General features: G+C 37.3%; 1 protein-coding gene across 4 annotated transcripts; it reads right to left on the bottom strand.

Annotated features, from left to right (window-relative positions):
- Positions 1-560: 560 nt before the first annotated feature.
- Positions 561-22,652, bottom strand: LOC139473884 (non-POU domain-containing octamer-binding protein-like). 4 transcript variants are annotated; one of them, XR_011653971.1, is made up of 10 exons: positions 21,693-22,652; positions 21,151-21,452; positions 20,945-21,040; positions 20,561-20,757; positions 20,261-20,348; positions 20,031-20,148; positions 19,774-19,884; positions 19,253-19,363; positions 1,103-1,223; positions 561-723 (listed from the first exon to the last, which is right to left on the bottom strand). XR_011653971.1 is itself a non-coding variant. In XM_071256672.1 (10 exons), the coding sequence occupies exons 1-10, from the start codon at positions 22,593-22,595 to the stop codon at positions 10,083-10,085; spliced, it is 2,142 nt and encodes a 713-aa protein (XP_071112773.1). In that variant the 5' UTR covers positions 22,596-22,652; the 3' UTR covers positions 9,414-10,082. The 4 variants fall into 4 exon arrangements, 3 of the variants coding, with proteins under 3 accessions (XP_071112773.1, XP_071112772.1, XP_071112774.1); XM_071256672.1 differs by lacking the exons at positions 561-723; positions 1,103-1,223 and adding an exon at positions 9,414-10,334 and having other exon boundaries at positions 21,693-21,993; positions 22,030-22,652; XM_071256671.1 differs by lacking the exons at positions 561-723; positions 1,103-1,223 and adding an exon at positions 9,414-10,334.
- Positions 22,653-22,848: the final 196 nt, after the last annotated feature.

Genomic DNA, 22,848 nt, shown 5'->3' with positions numbered 1-22,848 from the left:
TTATACATGAATAAATTAGTCTTGTGTACATTGATCATCAGAAGGGGTGCTTATTGGCGGTTCACTAGCCAATATAAAAGCAAATATAGCTGTGGTTGCTTATTAGAGGGGGTCGCTTATTACGTCGAATAGGGTACTTATATCATGCCCATTGTCGCACATTACTCTTTCTAAAGTCATGTTAAATGAAATTCTAACATTCCATATCCTGCATACAATTTGGGTGTTCATTACACATGAGACTGTAACAGCAGTGCATTTGCTTTCCCTTCCAGGTGTATAGTAGCTTGCAAGGGAAGGAAAGTTTAAAGGACTTTCATTTTTATCAACCAACCCCACAAAGCCTTAAAACTACTTCAAGTTGCACTGGTCATGAAAGGGGGTTTGCTATGCACAAAAGACCAATATGCAAAACCATAGTCAGTTTGATTATTTTTATTATCAAGTTCTAGCTGTCAAAAACATTCAGATCAGTTACTTTATTACGGAACGTACAAAATAAGACTGCTTGAATCTTGAATCCGACTGCTTGTCTTTGAAAGTGCAAACACGAGAAAATATTCAGAAAATGAACATTTATTCATAATTTTCTTTCAACAATGTTGATCATGTATTAAGATGAAAATATTTTTTTTTTTGCATCTCTGCCCAGACTTGAAACCAGTGGCATGACTGAGCAGTCATCCTATTCATCAAGTAGGTTCTCTTCTTCATTTTCTCAATCTGGAAACAAGATGCATAATGAAAATAATTTGATTATCAGCCTGTGCCCTGATTGAGACTTCTAACCTTAAGTTGGCTCTTTGCATCATAATCACAAGTAATTAATATTATTATGTGGATTATTAACAACTGAGCTCACTAGTTTGAACAGCATGTTACTTGACTAGGCTTTGGACCACTAGCTCAAGTCTCAGACTTGACTAATTCCAGTACACCCAACAACTGCAAAACACTGGTAAATACATATAAATGTATATCAGTTAACCAAAATTCAATTGATGCTCACAAAAAGGAAAGTATTTAATTCTACCTTTACAATATGTACAAAATCAATGGTCATTTCAGAAATACAACATACCATTATAAATAATCTCCATACCTCGCTTATTACTGCAGTTCCAGACACTCAACTCGGCCAGTGACTTAGACCATGTGTGCATTCGGATCAGACTGTGGTTTAGCAGCAGGTTGGGCTAGTCATGTCATCCTGGACAACACACCTGCAAAACATTCAGGCTCAGATTACCAAAAGACCCCAACCTAAAAGTCAAAATAAACACTTTATCTCAGATATTATCTTAATCAGAATGTTTACTTTTTATTTCTTTTACTTACCTTAAACAAGTTAGACATTAATATCAAATATTTCAAATTTAGAAAATGAAAGATTTAAATTGCTGAAAAACAATAAAAGGTTATTTTTAAAATGCAGAAATAAATCCATCAATATGATGCATGTCAAACTACAGTTGGGTATGTAGGCAGACGGTCATGTTTTACTCCGCAGGGAACAACTCAGGCAACCTGCATTTCACAGTACAGCCATCAATTTTTTCTGAAATAAATGGCAATATTTGGACGAGACAACACTTCTTCCCAATCAGATACCCCCCATTCCACTACCAAAGTAATGTCACGATGACAAATGAAATGTAGAAATAATTCTCATCACCGATTCATGCCTTCGCAGACAGACTTCAATTGTTCACTCAAAATCTTCACATCAACGTGTCACCAATATTTGCCTAGTTGTTTCAGTATGAGCGCAACAATGACTTATCCAAATAGTGAAGTAGATGTCTTAATCTTTATCAGTGTTCAATGAAATACTTGGTGCAAAAAGAGTGACAGGGTTCATCATATACTGATCAAGAAGAATAAGTCCGGTGTTCATATTAAAATCATTGAAATAAAGCACATAATGAAGTCATTAACCCGCTGTCAATTTGATGAACAAAGGTAAAGTCATGTACTGTCGCAATAACACTGTCTAGCTCCGCATGTTGTTAATGTTGTGCAGCATGTTGTCACTTGATACCTTTGATACAATTATAGACATAAAAGTTTCAAGTAGATATTTAACATTCATATTCATTTACCATACTAACAAATCCACGCTCTTTTGCGACTCTTAATTTGCTTTGGGGATTATATGGTGCAAAGATATTCTGAAATATGAAATGAATACTTTTTTCTCCATTCCGACACTGAGATTTTACAACTAATTTTCCTTAACTTTTCTGGATGATTAACAAGGGACACTGCATACTACATTTCGTCGTATCAAGGTACAGTAAGAAAGGGAATGTATAAGAGAATTCTACTGTTAATATGACTGCATGCTATTTCCAATTTCAAATGGCTACACAAATGACCAAGCCAGTGACATCAGTGCAAGATGTCATACTTTGGTTCAATCATTGTTCTTAGGGGGAAAGAAAGGGAACAGATAAAGGTCTCATTACAAAATTATATGATATTCACACGGGTCTGGATGTTTACATACATGCTTTTCTTTATAAATCTATGCTGTGAAACAATTTTGAGACTGGCAAATAAATGTCTTCAAAACACCTTATCCGTCAAGTGTGGGTCTTAAAATGTTCACAATACATTCCCAGTGTTATTAATGAACAAATGAAGTTTACCGATATAGTTTCCAGAATCCTGTGCCATGATAAGAATGATTTCAATGTCAACCACATGCTTATAAGTTCTTAATAGTTAAAATGAATGAATTATTGGACATGCCAAGATGACATCTTACTGTCACCAAAATGTGATGGCAAAACATGTCTGATGGTGTTGAACCTGAGCACATGGCTACTGATTTCAGACATTTGGCTTGGAGACTTCAGTAATAACTCAGTACAATAATGTGGGGAGGGGGTGCACTGTTATGGTTAGAATGTATTGGACGTGGCATTACTCAGAGAGAGGATGCATTTGTTTGAGCACTTCAATAATACTCAGTGGTCCATCTCCTCGTTGCCACTTACAGCCATACATAAGTGTTTGTGGAAGATCATGAGATAATAATCAAGACTGTCAAATTTTCTGTCAATGAAATACTCAATTGCAAAGATCACCATAGCTCACCTGAGGAGTATCTTAAAACATTAAGTAAGGTAAGGTATATACTTGGAATGATAAATCTCTTAATAATAACAAGTGCAAGCTTTGATATCAGGTTACAATTGAGTGCACATGGCTTAATCAGTAATGCAGAGATGCCAACCCAAATTAAAGCTTTTGGAGTATTCTTTGGTTAAAAAGCGTAATTCCCAGTGGGAAAATAAAACTATGATGATAGAACCATGTTGCAGGTTTTCGCTTGGAAATTTTGTTAGGCCTACCTGTGTGTGAAACACCTGGTGAAAGCTTCACACATGACCCTGAATGTCTTTCAGAGACAATGTGGTGTTTCAATTAAGTAAGGGTAAGTTATATGGATGAACAACTCCTTTATTACAATTAGGAGTGAAGTTTCAGCATAGGTTTGTTGAACACCATTATCAAGCAAGTGATGGTGTTTCAAGTGTACGTTCAGCTGTCTGTACTCACAAAGATCGATTGATTAAATAAACAGTGTTAACATAACCAGATACTAGTACCATGGATATTTTGACAGCATGTGAATTGAAAGCATGGCTATCATTGGCCAGCATAGTATCGCTGTAGAAGGCCTCATGTCACAGGTGCATGAACAATTTGGTCTCCATGATATTTGATGCATGTTTAATTAATGACAAAAATTGTAATTTCTGGAAGAAAAAGCATAACAATTTAAACTAGACTCAAAATCTTAATGGTTGGCATCTCTGGGTAATGTGTCTAGCGGACATTTCCACAACTTCCCTCTGATGATAAATTTCCAGTCAAAATTAGGATATATCCTTTTTTAAGGGTCCTACATCAAATGAAATGATTCCATCACACCCATCTTCTAAGCATTTCAAAAGGAAACTGGGCAAGCATGAACTATCATTCCGCAGAAATACCCAATCAGTTATATTCCTTGACATATACCCCAACACCTCCCAAATTTGAATGTTATACACTACCCATTACGAGACATCCCAAATGATTCTTATTGCTCATACAAACTTATCAAATAATGGACAACACTTCATACACTCATACGACCCTTGGGGTCTTACGAGTTGCACTGACCAGCCAAATTCTTCATTTAACCTTGGTGCTTCACACATTCTGTATCCTCTATTCACAAATTGTAATTGAAACATGATTAACAGCAGATTGTCCCATCCCATTCACTTCAAAGGGCAACTGTTGATATCTTCGATACATCGACAGCCCTTATCACACAAGCAACACATGCAACACCGTATCTTACAGGTCTTCCCTACACCACAAAGTAATAAGCATCAGATTTCTGTGGATGGATTCATGTATCTGAAATGTAGAAAGCTTATATAGCTATAAACATAATATCATGGAAGATTTGATACATACCTTGTTTAGATCTTAATCTGCATCCTAGAATAATGATGTAGTAGATTGCCTAACTTCTCTGTCGCACTCGGTCACTATTACAAGTACAGCAATGCAGTATAGTAGACGCAAGCTAGGGTCTAACAAAATATTTCATAAGATCACTTGATGAATTTTGGAGTCATTAGTACTGTGGATGAAAAGTGAATGTACCAGAGAATACACCTTGTATCTCCATACAGTGAGAGCTGTAATGTAGTGATGACCATGGAAAAGGATCTGTATCAGATCTGTTGACCATTTAAAGAGAATCACAAGGGTTGTTAGTCTAAATTATCCCACTCCAACATTTGACTGTTCCTTTATGAAAATCTGCCCTCAATCCATTTGAAGTGTCTTCCTCATTGGCATGTCATGCCCTGCATAGCTTCCAGTTTTGAAAGGAATATTGATATTCCAACAAGGTTCACAAATGCATGAATACCTCGAGGAAAATTAATTTAGACCATGCCATAAAATAACTCAACACAATCAATGAAGATTACCCCGCCAAGAAACCATTAAGCAGTAACTTACAAAGATGTATTTGACAGCCTCTTAAAATTAACCGCTGTTTCATCTTTTCAGTTTGTAAAACTGATTATCAGTAGTATGTGCAATGGCATCAACATGTGACACTTAGCTCGGTATCATATGGCATATGCATAGACAAATTCATAATTATTCTTGCTGATAATTCATACATGAAGTCAACAGAATGTGATTATAGTTGTTAAAGACCTGTGAAAGGACCTTTCAAACAGTTATGAACAATGCTATTCATAACGTGAAATTCATTTACGCATACAACTAAACATCTTCCCGATAGGTTATTTCACCATGCAGAAATGGGCATATCTCATATAGGAGCAGAAAGGGTTTTCTTACTATATAGCAAAGTTAGCAATGACAAAATTGATCAAACTCTTATGTAACAGAAACATGTGGCAGCATTGTTGCACTAAATCATCACTTTCAAGTGATGTTACTCATACCATTCCAGCAGTCAAACTGATGACCTGTGTTAGGCTGTAGATGACATAGCGAGGTTTGGATACTCGCATGCACGGCTTGTTCTGTAAATCGGTACAGCAAGTTCAAGGAAATCCTTATTCATCAACCTGTATGAAAATCTTGGGAGCATAAAAAAGATTAAACTTTTCAGTGTGAACTGTAGTTGGTCCTCTCTCACACTTGACACTCCAGCAGGCACAGGACAAGTTAAAGGCACATTACTTCATCTAAAATTCACATTTGAACTTGAAATATGTGCATGTGACATGTGTTTTCAAACAGAAAATTAGTCAAAACCACATGAAAAGACGTGTGTATCCGATCTACTTTTACATAAATGTACTGCAATCTACTGGTTTCTAGTTACTCATTATGGAAATTGCCATCACGCTTAACCTATCCAGGTGATATTTGGCGACCATCTCTTCATTACATGATAAAAGGCACATGCCATGATGTAGGTTGTTCAAGATTGAGACACTTAATACATGTAATTGATACTGTTGTAGACAAGTGGCACTTTTTGGAACAGTGTATGTGGGCAGATATTGCAAAAACATTTCACCTGTATGTTATTCAATGAGAAGATTCCACATCACACTGACAACTTTGTCATTAATTTCTTGTTACAAAGCATCACTATTCGAATTAAGGATAGCTGTTTGAAAACACACGATTGTCTCATTGTTTTCCTTTAACGAGAGAAAAATCTCATACCAGTCATAAGGAATACAAATGGTTTAAGGGTTTCAACAGATTATCAATAAATTTAAAATCAGGAATATAGAAATTAAGTGTACAAGATTCCGGAAGCAATTTTGCAAAACAGGAAATTGACCAATGGAACAAAAAAAAAATTTAGTCAAATTACTAATGAGAATTCTATTTTCGCAAACTCAAAAGTGAGGGCAATATATCATGAATAAGTGCATGGTGCACTGTAACAAACTTTGGAGCCAAGAGGTGGCACCTTCAAACAATCGAGCGATTTCTTTTTGTTCATACATTTAATGAATGTCAAAGAACAAACTTACTGTCGGAATACTTTGTCAAGATCACATGAAATCATTGGCCTGTCATCCAGTCAACATTTCCAACACTTGAAATTTTTATCAAAATGTAACCAACTGTGATTGACACATTAGTCTGGATATGATGCCAATTACAACTTGGGTTCAACAGAAATACTTCATGTGTTTAGACATGACGAAATATTGCTCTTTGTCAGAACAACTTGTTACTCTATGCTGGCCAGTCTGTTTCTATAAGACTATGTACTTAAGTCAAGCCTGGATATTTCTAACATTTTGACATTTTGTAGAATATCGAATAATAAATCAAATATGTTGCCAAACTGGATGGACCCGTCAGTCTACCAATTAGCTTAAGCCATGCATGTGATTGTAATTAACCAAACATATACACAATGAAACAAGCAGATTGTAATCTTAATCACCCTTTCCACTTTGCAGATTACAAGTCACAAACAATGCATCATAGATTCCGTGTTATGACATCTGCCATGTGTTAGGTCACCAGACAGATGGCCATTGTTAAGGGTAAATGTGTTACTCCAACTTTTGTTTCTGGGCTAAACCCCTACAAAGGCTCTCAACCTGCAGTCAATTACTGTTATGTCACCACAGCATCTGTCACTCGCATCTTTCTTCCACTAGTCACAAACAACACATTTACTTACCAACAATACTTACCAACTAAGTAATATTTCTAACGTAACATATCTGTTACAGTTGCATCACCAACAGGCATCAAGAATCAAGACTGTAGATCGCGAGGGTATTCTCAATCATTTCCGTTTATACTACTGAAGATCTTGCTCAATTTTCTTCACGATGAATAATGTTCAATTGTGACCTATAGTAGTAAGTAGTACTAAGTACAGTAATTTTTATTTCAATTGTTAATGTTATCTATGTGAGAACAAGATGGATATATCTGCATTCTGGGATATACAAAGGTCCCCAATGAAGCTTTGATTTCCAAAATCCACAGAAGCCCGACAGCCTTTGAAATGAGAAATTTTTCCACCAATATGGAGAGAAATATGCCAAACCGAAAATTGTTCACCCAGAATCAACAAATTGTTGAAATATAATTAATATCTCATTTATCTAATTGTCAAATTAAGAGTCCCTGAATTGCCATATTTGCTATAGCTTTGATTAAATCAATGCCTAGCTAGCAGTAGTTATTTAAAAGTCTTCAGCAATATTTAGTAATGTTGTACATGCATTAATTTCTAAGGCTGTCAGTGTGCATGTGCAATTGGACAAGGATTACAAAGATCAAGCATTTGATTTTTTTTGTTCGAAATTTCAGCTGTCAAATGACAGCATGTACCAAGTATGGATCCAACACATTATGCCCATGCAGGGTATAGAAATTGGTTCTTCTGCATGAGCTACTCAAGGGCTCAGGGTTTTTTCACCGAAGGCCAAAAATCTATAACAGGTCATGGCATTTTGAGGCAGCGAAAGGAAATGACCCCTTGAAACTGATCACTTGACTTTCACAAAGGAATGTCCCTTCACTTATTTAATAAAATGTCTACACCTCCAACATTCACAAATTGATCAGCATAGAAACTGTGTTCCCTTATAAAGCATTTATAGTGCCACAAAAACATTTCAGTGTTAGTGTGTTCACTTTAGTTGTGTTTCATATGAAGTCGAGATGTTAAAGTTGGTCAACTTCTTTGGTACAGCCCTAACAGAATGATAAATATGGATGTTTTGATATTTTGATCCACATTATACCACACATTTCCAAGAATCACTTAAAGTGATTTTGAAATTACTGGCCTACACAACTTATATTTGAAAGGCCCTGACTAAAATCCCCAGTCCCTCTTAAAAATGCACCTTATTGTGGCAAAATAAATCCAGAAGCAAATTTCTTGTAGGCCATAAGGACCCACACAAATTTGAAACTATGTGCCCTGGCACGACATCTGTTAATGTGTGGATACGAAACTTTCCCTCGAATACGAAACTGCCCTCTATGATTTGGGAATGACATCTTCGTTTGCTCTAGGCAGGTAGTTGAGTGACAACAGGTGTGAGTGCAGGAGATGTGTTGTGTTGGCTGATGGATATTGAATACAAGTCTATATGAAGAACCTGTGTGTGTATTTTATCAACATCTACCCACCACAGGCCTTTGGGCAGGTGCTATGTCGAAACACTATCATGAAGTCCTTTTTGGACATGTGCCCATTGTCACATTATGATGTTTACAGCAATATTCCAGCCATCACACATTGTACCCATGAGCGAATAAAACATGGTTCTGTGTAGCAAGTGAGTACTTTAACCACTAATCAAACCCATCACTCCATTGTGATAAGTACAAGTATCACATCTTGAACAGAACGAATCCATCAAGAAACTTGTTTATCCAACAAGCTTTTCTCCCTCAACGGAATTGATCAGGCTTCACAAGAAGTTTTCACTTAACTAGCTGATCATGTCACAAGGGACACCATACATATATGCTTCACAGATATTGTGACCATGTAAGGAATCAAGCCCAGCTGCATGCATAAGGCAAAACTGTTCCAAATTGCTGCAACTGATGTTTTCTCTCTTCAGTTCTGCATTAGCACAATGAAAGCTTTTTCTGGTTCACTTAACCATATATCAGTTGATCCAAGTTGACAGTTACCTAATATATTTCTTTTCACCTACAATGATGTTTCACAAGCCAGTATGTTCCAATGCCGCCTGATCATGAGTCATTGGTCGTATTGAAGTCTACTATCTCCACGCTTTGGTAGCACATCCATAATGCATATCTTTCCCTATTTCTTCATGAACAAATTCAGTTGAATTATGATAAGATCAGATAATTATGGGTAAAATGCACCCTTGGTGAAATTAATGGTGTCTGTTTTCCCAAATGACAATCTTCAGGCAAGTTATATTCAGTCTTTGCAATAAATTAACATGCCTAAGTTCAGATTTTACCAATTCATAAGAAAATATTTTCATGTTAAGGACAACTTTTATTACAAGGACTACCACATACACAACAACTCTTCAATAATAACGATTAAGATTACCAATGTTTTTTCACATATGTAAACAGTTAAAGTGATCTAAAGAAACATGCATGACTTTGATATAATGAAAACAAGTACCTTAATCTTAAAACCAATGACAGAGCGATAAGTGTGAATTAATCACAAGAAGCAACATAAAATACTCATGTAAATAGTTCATAGTTCAAATAAACAGGCCTTACGAAATAGGCATGAACTCTCGTGATGTCCTCCAGGACATTGTAATGTCAGCTGTTTTTTTTCGACAAGTGATGCTCAAACATGATTGATACGATTGAAAACAAATACTGACATCCTAAAATCGCACTAGGACTTGGAACATATACAATGTCGTCTTCAGCCTTCAAGCCACAGTATTTAAAAAATGTTCATGATTAAGAATATGGAATTATTTATGTCGCAAGTCAACAAGCCCAAACAGGGCATAGCACATTCTTCTTGTCTCAAGTCAGTGAAAAAAGATGGAAACAGTTGTGTTTTTCAAGAAAGCTCAGTATCTCCTTCTCTTCAAGTCTCCATATTCCTCTCTGGGTCCGCCTTCTCGTCGTCGGTCCATGCGTTCGCCTCTCATTCCAGGGCCTCCATTACCTCCACCCATGTTGTTGGAGCCACCCATGCCTTGACTGCCAAACATGTTTCCTTGGCCGCTACTCATGCTACCCCCCATGGGACCACCCATCCCTCCCCCCGACTGGAACCCTCCCTCAAAGCTCCCTCCTTGTTGGTCAAAGCGTGATTGACGCTGTTATAGGTTATGTTCATATCAGTTCATATGATTAACCGTTTGGATTAACATATATCACGTTCACCAAGTTCATGAACACATAGCACCAGGAATGCAGGAAACAGCCGATCCATCAAGCACATAAAGAAAAGGGAAAGAAAAATCTTTTTGTTAGCAAGTATGCAAACACTACATGTAATTGCTACTTAATTACTAAGACTGTCTGTTGTGCAAATACTGAAACCAATCACAAATCTCATCACAAATGCTTTCAAAATGGCACAAAACATCCATTGTGTTTTCATGGCCAATACAATCGCAAAGCTTCCTATCGTCTTTCCTGTTTGTATTTATAACAGTCAACGACAGGAACTCCGGCATATAGTCTGCCATTAATAATGGCTAGTGTACAGCACCTTCCCAAGAAATTGTTGATACAAAACAGTAGAGTGAAGGCTTTATGAATAAATGAGAATGATGTTGAAGCTAATTTCAACTAATAGACTGGCTTAAATATCCCAGAAGCCTTCAAGTTTCTTCCATTGTTCTATAAATGAGGACACAAGTTAGTTATCTTACACCAAAGTTAGAAATATACATCAGGAAATAATCAAGCCTGGACCAGACAAACCAGTGGTTCAACTGAGCAGTAATCAAGTCCAAGGGATACGAAAACACCATTAAACCATATCATATAGTTTGGCAATATTCAAGCTACACCGTGGTGCCCTGTTACATTTGTGACAGGTAAACCAGAGGTCCAACAGCATGAACATGATCATTACTTGTAATAAAGTTGCCATCTTTTCAAACGTTGTTCGGTCAGCTGGCATTGACATTATGTCAACGTTTTGAATGAGATCTGCTTGACCCTATTCGCATTGAGTTCCCACAATGAATACACAAGCGGTTTTAAGGCAGATCTAGTATTGTCACACAAACATTGTTTACTAAAAAAAAAGTGACAGCCAAGTCTCATTAATCCAATAATCAGCTTTGGCATGATAGGGATTGATTAAATCAGAGCTATTTAGAGCTGTTGATCCAGCAGTCTCACACGACCCCAACACACCTAATTTTCAACAATAATATGCAACCAACCATGTCAGATTAATAGGCCCCGACTGTATATCACTAGTTTGTTTAACGCCACAATCAGCAATATTCCAGCTGTATGACGGCAGTCTGTAAACAATGAGTCTGGACCAGACAATCCAGTGATTGATATAATGAGCATCAATCAACACAATTGGGATACAATGGGATACGATGACCAAGTCAACGACACTAACCACCTGATCCTATTTGTCAACGAAAAGAAAGCATGGGTTGATGAAGACCTATCCTAACCCAGATCTTCACAGTTAATATCTCTAGTAGTTAGTTCACTAGTGGTGTATACTGGATTATATAAGTCAAGGCTCAAAATAATTTTTCAGCCTCAGTAATACACTCCATATTATTTCAATATAGGAATACTGGCAAAACTAAAGAGTACACTTAGAGTACTGAATGTCTGTTCAGTGCCACTCAGCAATATTCCAGCCATGACAGTGGTCTGTAAATAAACGAGTCTGGACGAGACAATCCAGTGATTGACATCATGAGCATCAATCGACGCAATTGTTATGAATATGATGACATGCATCAACCAAAGTCAGCGAATCTGACCACCTGTAAGTTGCTTAATGTTTCACACACAACTGAAACACATTTTAGCTGTTCAGAGCAGGCTGTAAAATGTCGCAGATGACAGAAAAGGCAACAAAATAAGGGAACCATAGGGGTAAGATACAAATGTACAGGAAAATATGAAGGGAGTGGCAAGATAGAAGATAAACAACATTTTGAGACCTTGCTACTCATCTGTCAAGCACAACCAATGTCAATTCTCTGAGGTGCAACATTTACCTGCAACACATACTTGCCTAAATAACATTAGGACATTTCTACAAGTCTGCAAGATATCTCAACTTCAGCCAATCTGACTTGAGGGCTAGTGGTAATTTGCATTCCTGATTATGTGTAGTGCAATATCCAAAACTCCCCCCAAAAATCTTAGTATACCCCACATACATCTTACATATTTTGTTTGCTCTTGTTACCTGTTTATCCAAATTACTCTGGATTTAAGTTAGCTGTTAAAGTCACTGGCAATTGAAAACTGTTCAATCCAACTAGTTTTGCAAATCGAGGGAGAAACGTAGCACTGACAACCAAAAATAACAGATCATATGTTCCAAATGCCCGATACATTCAAATGCAGCTAATGCCTTTGCACTGAAAACAATACACCTAAGCTGATGCCTCCTCAGTATGCAGGGATTTTGGCCAAAAGAAGGTTTCAAATTACAATTTTAAAGACCGATATAATCTATTACAATAAAACAAGTTTTTATATCCTATCTGACCATGACAATGGAGCGTTATTGATGTGTGTCAAATTTCATGAGAAACATTACAAGCCATGATCATTTCCCATTTCAAAAGGAATTCCTGCAAGGCATTTTTTCACATGCCAGGATCAAGATAACTGTATTCGTCTCATAACTAAGCCAGAAATAGGAACTGTACATACATTCACCTCGATCTATATTATATTCAGTTAAAAAAAGAATTTGGATGACATTTTTGGAAGAAATTGTATCTAAATAAATTATTTACCAGAAATAATATATTCAAATAGTGTTTTATTTTAGTTGCAACTGTAACTTTATATATACGGAACAGCATTGAAAACGCACCACCATGAAAATGGATGTATTTTTATCCGGGTTATAAAAGTTATGAGTTATAAAAGATGTTCTGGACGAAGCATGAAGAACAGCTCGTCAAAACACTTTCCTAAATTTTTTGTGAGCGAAATCGCCAAAACGCAACAAATTGCGTGCTTACCATGGAAATCGCGTTTTGTTTCATGGGAAGCATGCAGAATAGGGCTATAAAAGACAGACTTTCAAAAGCCACATCACTTGTTGCTGCAGACATTAAGGCTACTGACAAGAAATGCCAAGATTAACATCAGAGGAACGTGAAAGTGCCTTGGGCATGCTTCAAATTGGTACATTAAGTAGAGTCGTTGCACAACGGTTTCAATGGCATCATTCAACAGTCCTCAGGCTACTGAGCAGATACCAGCAGGCAAGAACCACCAGAGATACACGACGTTGACCCTGACGCGGTCTAACTACACCACGTCAGGATCGCTATATTGTTCGTCAGCATTTTTCGTGATCGTACACTTCCGGCTACCAGGACTGCAGCAACCGTACAAGGCCGACGGAATTGATCAGTGCCGACACCATACGTTGACGTCTCCGCTACGTGCTCTACGTCCATATGTTGGAACATACTCACTGATCGACATTGAAATGAACGTCATCGTCATTGGAGATTGTGGCAGTGGCGTGGTGTGCTGTTCTCTCATGAGTCCTGTTTTCATTTACGGAATGACGGTCAACTGCGAGTGTGGTGTCAACATGGAGAATGTTACTACAATGACTGCATTGTACAGACAAATCGATGGGGGGGTGGGGGGTGGGGGGGGAGGGAGTGTCATGGTGTGGATTGGCATCAGTCATAACCATCAAACAGAGCTCCATGTTTGTCGCGGAAGAGTTAATACCCTTTACTACAGGAATAACATTTGCAAATCATGTCATCCCATTCTTTCATCAGCACCAGGATATGCACACCTTCCAGCAAGATAATGCAAGAGCGCACACAGCACGTGTTTCAACACAGTACCTAGCGAACAATAATGTGCCTCTGCTTCCATGGCCAGCCCTGTCACCCGATATATCGCCAATTGAACATCTATGGGATTACATGGGTCAATGCCTTTCATGTCGTCCGCAAGTACAGAACCTGAGAGAACTTGAAGATACACCAAGTCAAGGGTGGAATGCCCCCAGAACACTATTCGCAGACTTATTTGATCAATGAGAAGACGTTGCATGGTCTGTGTTGCTGTCAATGGCGGACATACCAGATATTGACTTTTCATTTTAACCCTATTTGTCTTCCTTACACTGATGACCTAATTGTAATTACCGTGTGGTATTCCTGTTTCCTTAGTCGTCTTTCTTAATAATCTGTCTATGACTGTTCTAATCATTGCTCAAGTTGTTTTTGTAATATTTACAAGTTTATTGATGGCGCGTTTTCAATGCTGTTCAGTATATTTAAAATAATAACCATAAGCTGGCACTTTGTTATTTTGCCAGGTATACTTTATGTATGGAACAGTTTGACGAGTCACCGTTTGAAACTTCCTACGTCCTGCTATTTCAAACACGAAAACAATGTTGACAAACTAACAAATATGACTTAATGAGTCAAAAGTATCATATTTACAATATACATGTATTTATGACAGCTTAGCTCCTTTCAAGGCATCAACAGAAGTTATCTGATTATGGTTGCTGTAAGTTATGGCATTGGTGCGATCTGCTGATCAGATTATTAATTCTAATTTGGGAATGTTGGACCACTTTTTTGGCAGACTTGGGGTCTGACATCGACCCCTAACCAGGGCAAGATAAATCCCTCGTTTGATTATTGTAAAAAGCAATTCATAATAAAGAAGATAACTAACTCTTTCAACACTGTAGGCCGGTTATCCGGCCAAGAAGCATCAAGTCCCCAGACACCGCTGGCCGGTTAACCGGCCAAGCCGTAGTCACGTCAAAATATATATTTTTATGGACCTACGCATGATATCATTTATTAAATCTATCACATTTCACAATGTCTGAAATACATATTTCATTTCAATTTATCATTTTTTATCTATAAATTAAAAAATGATTCACTATTTCCCCGCGATGTTCTTGAAAATAAAATTCTCAGACACAATTTTGACAACGGGTCCACATCGCACATGTCAAAGAGCAAAATAAAGACGTTCTAAACAAATCTTTAAATATATTAGACAACATAATAAATAAAATTAACAAAAATATATCTAAATGTAATCAAACTTACATCTGCGTTATTATTTCCATCTTTTCGTGCGATCGCGTGTAATGTAAGTCAAATGACATCTCGGCTTTCAACGCCTTGAATTCTGGGCTCGGACACGATGTTTAAAGCAAAAATATATGCGTGAAAAATCTTTGTCACACTCTCACAGCTCGTAACCTACCACGACACACTCACAAAGTTGTATATTTTTAATATATATCGTGATTTCCTGCTTAAAACGTTCAGAATAACAGGATTTAACAAAAATCTTTTGCCAACTTCTGAAATTTATCAAACACGAGCTAGGTACCACAGCTGTAATTTGATTGGCTGCAGTAGGTCATGTGCTCAAAATTGACCAATCAACTTGTAGCAGATTTCGGCAAGAAAGCGTCATTAGAAACCAATTTTAATCCAATGAAATCGCTTGTTATAACTACGGGAAAAAAACAGGCGATGTTACAAGCGTGTAGATGAAGGAATAAGCTTTCTAGCGATGTGTCATGCTATTCTTCGGCGAATGTGTTATTCATACGAAGCCTCGAAAACGACGGTATTTCTTCATGTTACTGAGTGGACACCTTTCAAATGGTGTATAACATACAGTAGCAAATATATTTTACAAGCAGATATTTTCTTTGATAAATGTTGGCTTCATCTATCACACAAGAGTCTCTGGGAACTCGGTGTCCCAGCAGTAAACACTTCTGGTTGACTGGTGTTGAAAGAGTTAATTAACATACAACAGAAACATACCATAAATAGATGAAAATTGATCAGAGAATATATTCTGATTCTTCACAATTGGGTCTAAGCAGTGTTGCTGCAGGTCTTAAATTATGTAACCAAAATTTTCATTTATTAATAGCAATCTGTCCTTGTCCTACAATATCAATTCACACTTCCTACATGTTCTTAAAATCCGTTCCTTGATATCAACCCAAGCAGGAAATGCAATGAAGTAATTCAAGCAAATTTTTCAAACGTAACATACCATACTGTGCGCAGTTCACAATTAGAACAGGACTGTCAACCCAGGAATGAACACGGTTCAACAAATCGTTTCCAATAACATGTGTGCACCAGTCACCCATAATGTTTATGGGTAGGGTCAGTCAAGTCACCATACTGATTACTTTGATAAAGCAGCTCTAAGGCAGATCCACATGGACTGCATCACAAATTGTTTGATACAGGTGTTCCATAATCTTAATACAGCATTCTGTACAACCGTTTTACCAAGATGATACTTGCATGTGTTCTACAAGCTTCCTTTTTAACAAAGACAATATTTGCACAACAGACAGTTTATTTCTTAATAATGGTGTCCTACTTCAAGTGCATAAACACGAGAAGATGAACAAAATAGACAAAAGAAATCTAGCTTTGTGTGAGACTTCACCAGCCACTTTAGTATGGCTACTCAAATGGTTTCTTGTTCTGTCACCATACACCATCATGTGAGGGCATTCCCACAACAAAATTAGGTAACATGTTACAATAACATGAAACATGATGTTATAGTTTCACATAGATGACCTGTGGCCCTTGCTTTAGCAGTAGATAACAAATAGCACATTTTCAACCAGTATCAACAACAAACGAGTGGAACAAAAAACTCAGTAAGAATGCAAGATCCCAAAAACTAGGATGCAGTCACATAAATGCAACTGGTTTCCTTGTGGACAACCTCCAATTGAGGACCCGTCGAATAGTTGTGATACATTGTAAAAGCAGTCACATATCTTAACATCACTGACAGCCTAAGATAAGCATACAAGAGCATTGCATTTTACAACAGATGTTGATCCATATGTGGGAAATGATATGTAGAAAACTTGGAGCAACTTAGGGTCCTTGGTCTGAATCCAGTTTGAGGGTCATGAATCTGCAGGCCAAAGGCCAATATCAATATGTATTGAAAATTTGAATGCCTAATAACAATGACTGAAATGATAAGCTTATGATACAATTATTCATAGATGGCAGTTGGCTATCAAGCCTTAGAGGTACAAAGATAATAATTCTAAATACTTCAGGGGGGTGGGGTGGGGTGGAGAAAGGCATTTTCCCATCTTTTATCAAATAGAATAATGTATGAAAATTTCATGGATTTGATTCTTTCAACATGTTCAATGCAATGATGTCATCTCTGGAGCAACTAAGATCTACACCTCATTCACACAAAGTTGAGCCACATGTTTCTTTTTCTTGTTTGAATATTTCAGGACAATGTCGCAAGAAATAAATATTAAACCGCAAAGCAAAATGTTATTGCCTTGCACTAAAAATAGACAAGCTGACTTCGGACGAAAAATATACTTATATATGAAAGTAAATTTTTTGGTTCAACTAAAGACTTGGGGGACTTTGTTTGCCAGTCCACAGTAAACAGGAACACTGAAAAGGCTAGGTCCAAGGGAATCTGACAAGCAGGACATTTAGGGAACTGCTCTTTCACTGTGGTATATTACCCGATCAAATTACATTCTTGAACTAGAAAAGGCATTCTTCATTCCATCCAAACTTAAAATACAAACGGTGTCTTGCGACATGCTTAATGCTTAATGCTGCAATTTTAATGTTGCAAGACATCTGATATTGGTGTCATAGGCATTTCTTCCATAGCACAATTTCGTTTTACTCCCATTTGAAATTAGGCAAAATAACAACTTTTTATCTAGTATCAAAGTTCACTTTCAGTGTGTCAAACTGAACCATTTCCTGAAGATCAGTTAAAATTTTGGTCTTCGAAGGACAAATATAACATAAAATGGAAATTTCAGATCTAGTTGGTTTTCCAAAAGGGATCAAGTATGCTTTACAGTGTAGGTAGAGCCCATCTCAGACTCAGTTTATCAAATCGTATATCCTGTTTTGGGAAATATGCAAGTTTGCAAAAGGCTAAAAAGATACTTTTCAGATATATTTCATTCTCGAATTTCTGAGAGACAAGATAACAGGAAATCCAGAATATGGTCTATGACTAAACATGTGGACCATAAAAATAACCCATCTTAGCTGTAATAAAAAGGAAGCAATGATCCCAGGCTGTGTTTCTTATATGTTATGGTTGCAGATAGTGCTTCATTTTCCAGTGAGAAGACTATAAATCCATGTCAGTCAATGTCAACTACTATTACTAAAAATGTTCAGTAAAAGGTTTGACAATAAAAGCATTTTTGACTAAAAGTAAATTGAAGTAAACAATCATTTTGAAAAAATCTGTTAATGAACACTTGAACAAAAAACATTTTCACCTGATCACCATCACAAAGACCTAAATTGATTCAATCCATGTATGAATTAACAATCCACTAACCCTGAATTCTGCAATAAAAGTAGCATTCGCTCATTTGAAAATCCACTGGACATGTTTCAACTTAACCAGAATCTGAACAGAGGTCATGTCCATTCTTCTTGCTGTATCTTTTCATAATGATCAAAACCATGAATGACACAGTTGAAACATTTTAGACCATTCATAAGCGTATCAACACAAACTTAGAAGGAAAACCATAATTACGACTCAGGCTATTGCATTATGATTTGGAGATTCAAACGAAGATGTTATCAAAACAATCACTTGCTTAAGAAGATACTTAATCACATCCCGTTTCATCAATAAAAAACATGACCTAAATAGTCATGGATGCAGATATCACTTCAGTGATCGCAAACATATTTGTGACACAAGACACTGACATCAAGTCTACCATTACAAACTGGAACATTACTGTATGAGCTAAAAGCAAGGGCCAACAGGTAACACAAGAAAAACTTAAACCACATATGAATAATGATTTTTTCCGTTGCAGCATCATTTGCTGTGACATGTAATTGTTATGTGATAGACAATTTCAGGTAAAATCTTCAAGTTTATTACTACATATTTTATCAAAGAAGGGACTGCTGCCTGAAAGGATAACAGTGAATACTCCTGGAAAAAAGATTATTAGACATTGACTTACCATGCTGCCTCCCATTCCGCCAATGCTTCCTCCTTGGCTTCCACTCCCACCCATTTGACCGCTACTGCCCATTCCGCTGCCCATGCTGGATCCTCCAAAGCTGCTTGACATCTATTTCAAGGAAAAGTAGACGTTTGCCCAAATTCAAATACGAGCCAATATCAAAACAAAACATTCAACATTTACAGAATGAGTGTATAAAACAGCGTGTCTTGCTCCCCTAAATCTTTATTACCCATAACACTAGCTTAAATTATAGCAGTCTGCACAGTTTAACAAGACAGAACCAAGCACAGGACAGTGTGCCAACAAAAAATACCTTCCCTTAATATGGTAAACACATGTAGTTCTTTTTTTTTTTCAAGTTACAGCCTTTGTGACCACCAAACCCATATAATTTTAGTTAGTTCTTACAAGCATGGGATGCTGGGAGAGTATTCTGCATTAGAAAGCACTTAATCAATATCTAGTATCTACCAAATCAAAATAACAAATTTGAGTTGTAATGTGTGTTCACACACCTGACTAGGACGGCCTGATCTATCTAATCCCATGCCTGCAGGAGGGGCTGGTGGTGGGGGCAGTGGTGGTGCTCCATCTTTCATTCCTCTTGGACCATCACGCATTCCACCCTAAAATCCAGAAACAGACATTGAGTGTCCTGAGGAATTTATGAATAAACATTAAATATAGCAATGTCTGCTTGTCTTTTGCCCTTTCACTGACCACGCAATACTTAATTCTACTTTAAGTACACTATTTTGAAAGAAAATCTTACCATCATTTCATCGCGGCCTCTGGGTCCACTTTGATCCATAGGACCACCATGTCTGTTCATCATCATCTCTTGAAGACGTCGGTCTTCCTCTACTCTCATACGTTCTTCCTCACGTTGTCTGCAAGTGAACATTTAGGTGTATTAGCAAACAATCAAATAGAAAAATATAAAAAATGTTCTTTTGAAAAATAAATTCATTCCAATTTCCAATAATTATCCAAGCTTGTCACCTCATTTCCATATCTTGTCTGCGGCGCATCTGATCCTGCTGTCTCATCTCCTCCAGCCTTCTCAATTCTTCTTGTTGACGCATTAGATCTAGACAAAAGAACTGTCTGCATTAATTTCCTAATTTCTTTATGTTCAGAAGATGTGCCAATGTCAAAAGTTGCATGTCAGGCCTATGTCTACTTATGTGGACCAATGAAGTGTATACATGCCCTTAAGTATTTACAAAAGCAAATCAATCTGATTTAAATGAATTTAATAACTATATTTATTAATTACTACATTATTCTGAAAGAACTTACCTTTTCTGATCTGCTCAGCCTGGTACTCAATGAGAGCTCCCTGCATTTCATCATCCAATCTTAGCCTGGCATCCTCCATTTCTTTCTTCACTCGTTCTATTCTCTCCTTCTCCATTTCGTCAATCTGACGCCACCTCTGTGCAAACTCGCACTCAAACGAACCAGGCATAGCAAAACGAGGTTCCTTTTCTCGTTCCCTGAATAATTTAAAGTATTTAAAGTTAATCAGGACGTTCTTATACTTAAGGAGAAAAAGCAAGACAAGCACAAATGCATAGTCTCAAACTTGACGACAGATTTCGCAGGTAATCTAGAATGCCAGCAAGAGAAATAGAGCTAACTAATAATGTTGGCCTTATAGTATATTATGAACTGTATGCTTACTTCTTGTAACCTTCATTCTTGTTCAAGAATTTTTCAGGCATGCCATCGTCCTCATCCGTCTGCTCAAGCGGCTCCACAGACAAAGGTCTGGGTGATCTGTTGACAAAGGATAATTCATTAAGGACTTCTACAAAGACAAAGTCATTTAGGATTTAAAGTGTACGGAATAAAATCAAAATTTGAATTAAAAAAAGAATGCTACTTACGATCCCAAAAGGAAGATTCCATCATTGATTCTTCGCAGTGCCTGTTGTGCTCCTGGCTTACGGACAAATTCAACAATTCCATCTCCTGTTGGCTTTCCACGGTCATCTACAATCACAATGGCCCTTTCAAGGTCTCCAAACTGTTGAAATGCATTTTCAAGCAGTTCATTGGATGCATAACCATGTATGTTCTTGACTTTCAGTGCAGCACCATGTGTGGCAAACCTCACCCTCAAGGTTCTTCCTTTCTTCTGCAAGCCATCTAGGGCTGCTTTTGCTGCTTCTGCATTATGGCGATAGTCCTGAAATGATTAATAATAAAAAATTCATAAAATGTTGAATTGGAAACAAGTTCACATTCACTAAAAGTTATCAGCATATATATATGGAACAGACAAAATAATTTAAGTAGAAATCTATTAATACAGAGCATAAGTTTCATTTCTAGTATGTAATTTAGTGTCACCCTAAGGTTCATTTTTAAAATATGGTGACAATGTTAATGATGAAAATGTCAGCAAAATAACAAAATGGTGATTTACCATACGAATGAAGCCAAATCCTCTTCCCGAGTTGACATATGCCTCTGAGACCTCTCCATACTGTTCAAACATCTTCTTGAAGTCCTCTTCTGTGACATCTGGAGTCAAATTGCCAACAAAAAGTCGACATCTACCCGTGAACTTCTTTTCTTCTTTCGGGCCCTGTTCAGTGAACTGATACTGCTGATCTCTTGAATAACTTGAATCCCTTTCACGATTTTGTTTATTGTACTGCTTCTTTTGGAAGCCACCCTGTCTATCTTGTCTCTGAAAGCTATTCTGTCTATCCTGTTTCTGGTAAGTATTCTGTGGTCTGTCTTGTTTCTGATTCTGGAAGTTATTCTGTGGTCTGTCTTGTTTCTGATTCTGGAAGTTCGGCGGCTTATTCTGTTGGTCTTGTGGCTTCGCCTGCTGTGATTTCGGCGACTGATGACGTTTCTGTTCGGTAGAAGCATCACCTTTAGGAGTCGAGGTGCCGTTGCCTGTCGGTTTAGCTGGTTCGTCTTTCTTGACTGGTGTGGTAATTTTAGGAGTTACCTTTTGAGCAGTTGGGGTCGTCGTGGCTTCTTTCTTCGGGGATTGGGCTGGTGGAGGCATCTGAGTTTTGAGTTCCTGCTTTTGTTCAGGTTTCCCGGTCTTAACCTCATCAGGTTTAGTTGGCTTGGTTGGCGTGGGGGTTTTCTTCGGTGGTTCATACTTGCCAGGGCTTTTCCCTTGATTCTGCTGGCGTCCAGCGTAATTATTTCCCTGACCTTGGAATCCACCGCTCTGTTGATTTGGATATCTTCCATAATTACCCCCAGCCTGTCCTTGATTTCTATTGAAATTTCCTTGATTCCTGTTAAAGTTACCTTGGCCCCGAAAGTTACTCGAAGGTCTCGCAAAGTTTCCTGGTCGCATCATCTTTCTTTTTGAACTAGTCAAAATGGCGTCGCAACACTTTATGTTAATGCATCGGGATGGACATGCGCAGTAGACAGCAATGAAACAAAGAACCCGAGACCATGTGTTCACAACATTTAAAAGAAAACGATAATTACATTACTTTTTACAACTGTAATTAACTTACAGTTATCATATAATATTTACCAAATACAAATTTAAGAAATGAATAATGTTTCAGAAATCTCGTACCTACGTTATATTTTAAAGGGGA

The sequence above is a fragment of the Haliotis cracherodii genome, unplaced genomic scaffold (genome assembly GCF_022045235.1).
Source record: "Haliotis cracherodii isolate W230 unplaced genomic scaffold, xgHalCrac1.p SCAF_3, whole genome shotgun sequence".
Classification (NCBI taxonomy): domain Eukaryota; kingdom Metazoa; phylum Mollusca; class Gastropoda; order Lepetellida; family Haliotidae; genus Haliotis; species Haliotis cracherodii.
The sequence above is the reverse complement of the archived record's forward strand: the minus strand, read 5'-3'. Positions and strand labels throughout refer to the sequence as shown.

Bases quoted from the DNA above. Each gene is read 5' to 3' on its own strand.
- LOC139473884 (XM_071256671.1), bottom strand. From the start codon at position 22,595: ATGATGCGACCAGGAAACTTTGCGAGACCTTCGAGTAACTTTCGGGGC. The intron at 20,349-20,560 runs GTAAGTTCTTTC...TCTTTTGTCTAG, and splicing joins GGCTGAGCAGATCAGAAAAG to ATCTAATGCGTCAACAAGAA. The intron at 20,149-20,260 runs GTGACAAGCTTG...GTTCACTTGCAG, and splicing joins AGACAAGATATGGAAATGAG to ACAACGTGAGGAAGAACGTA.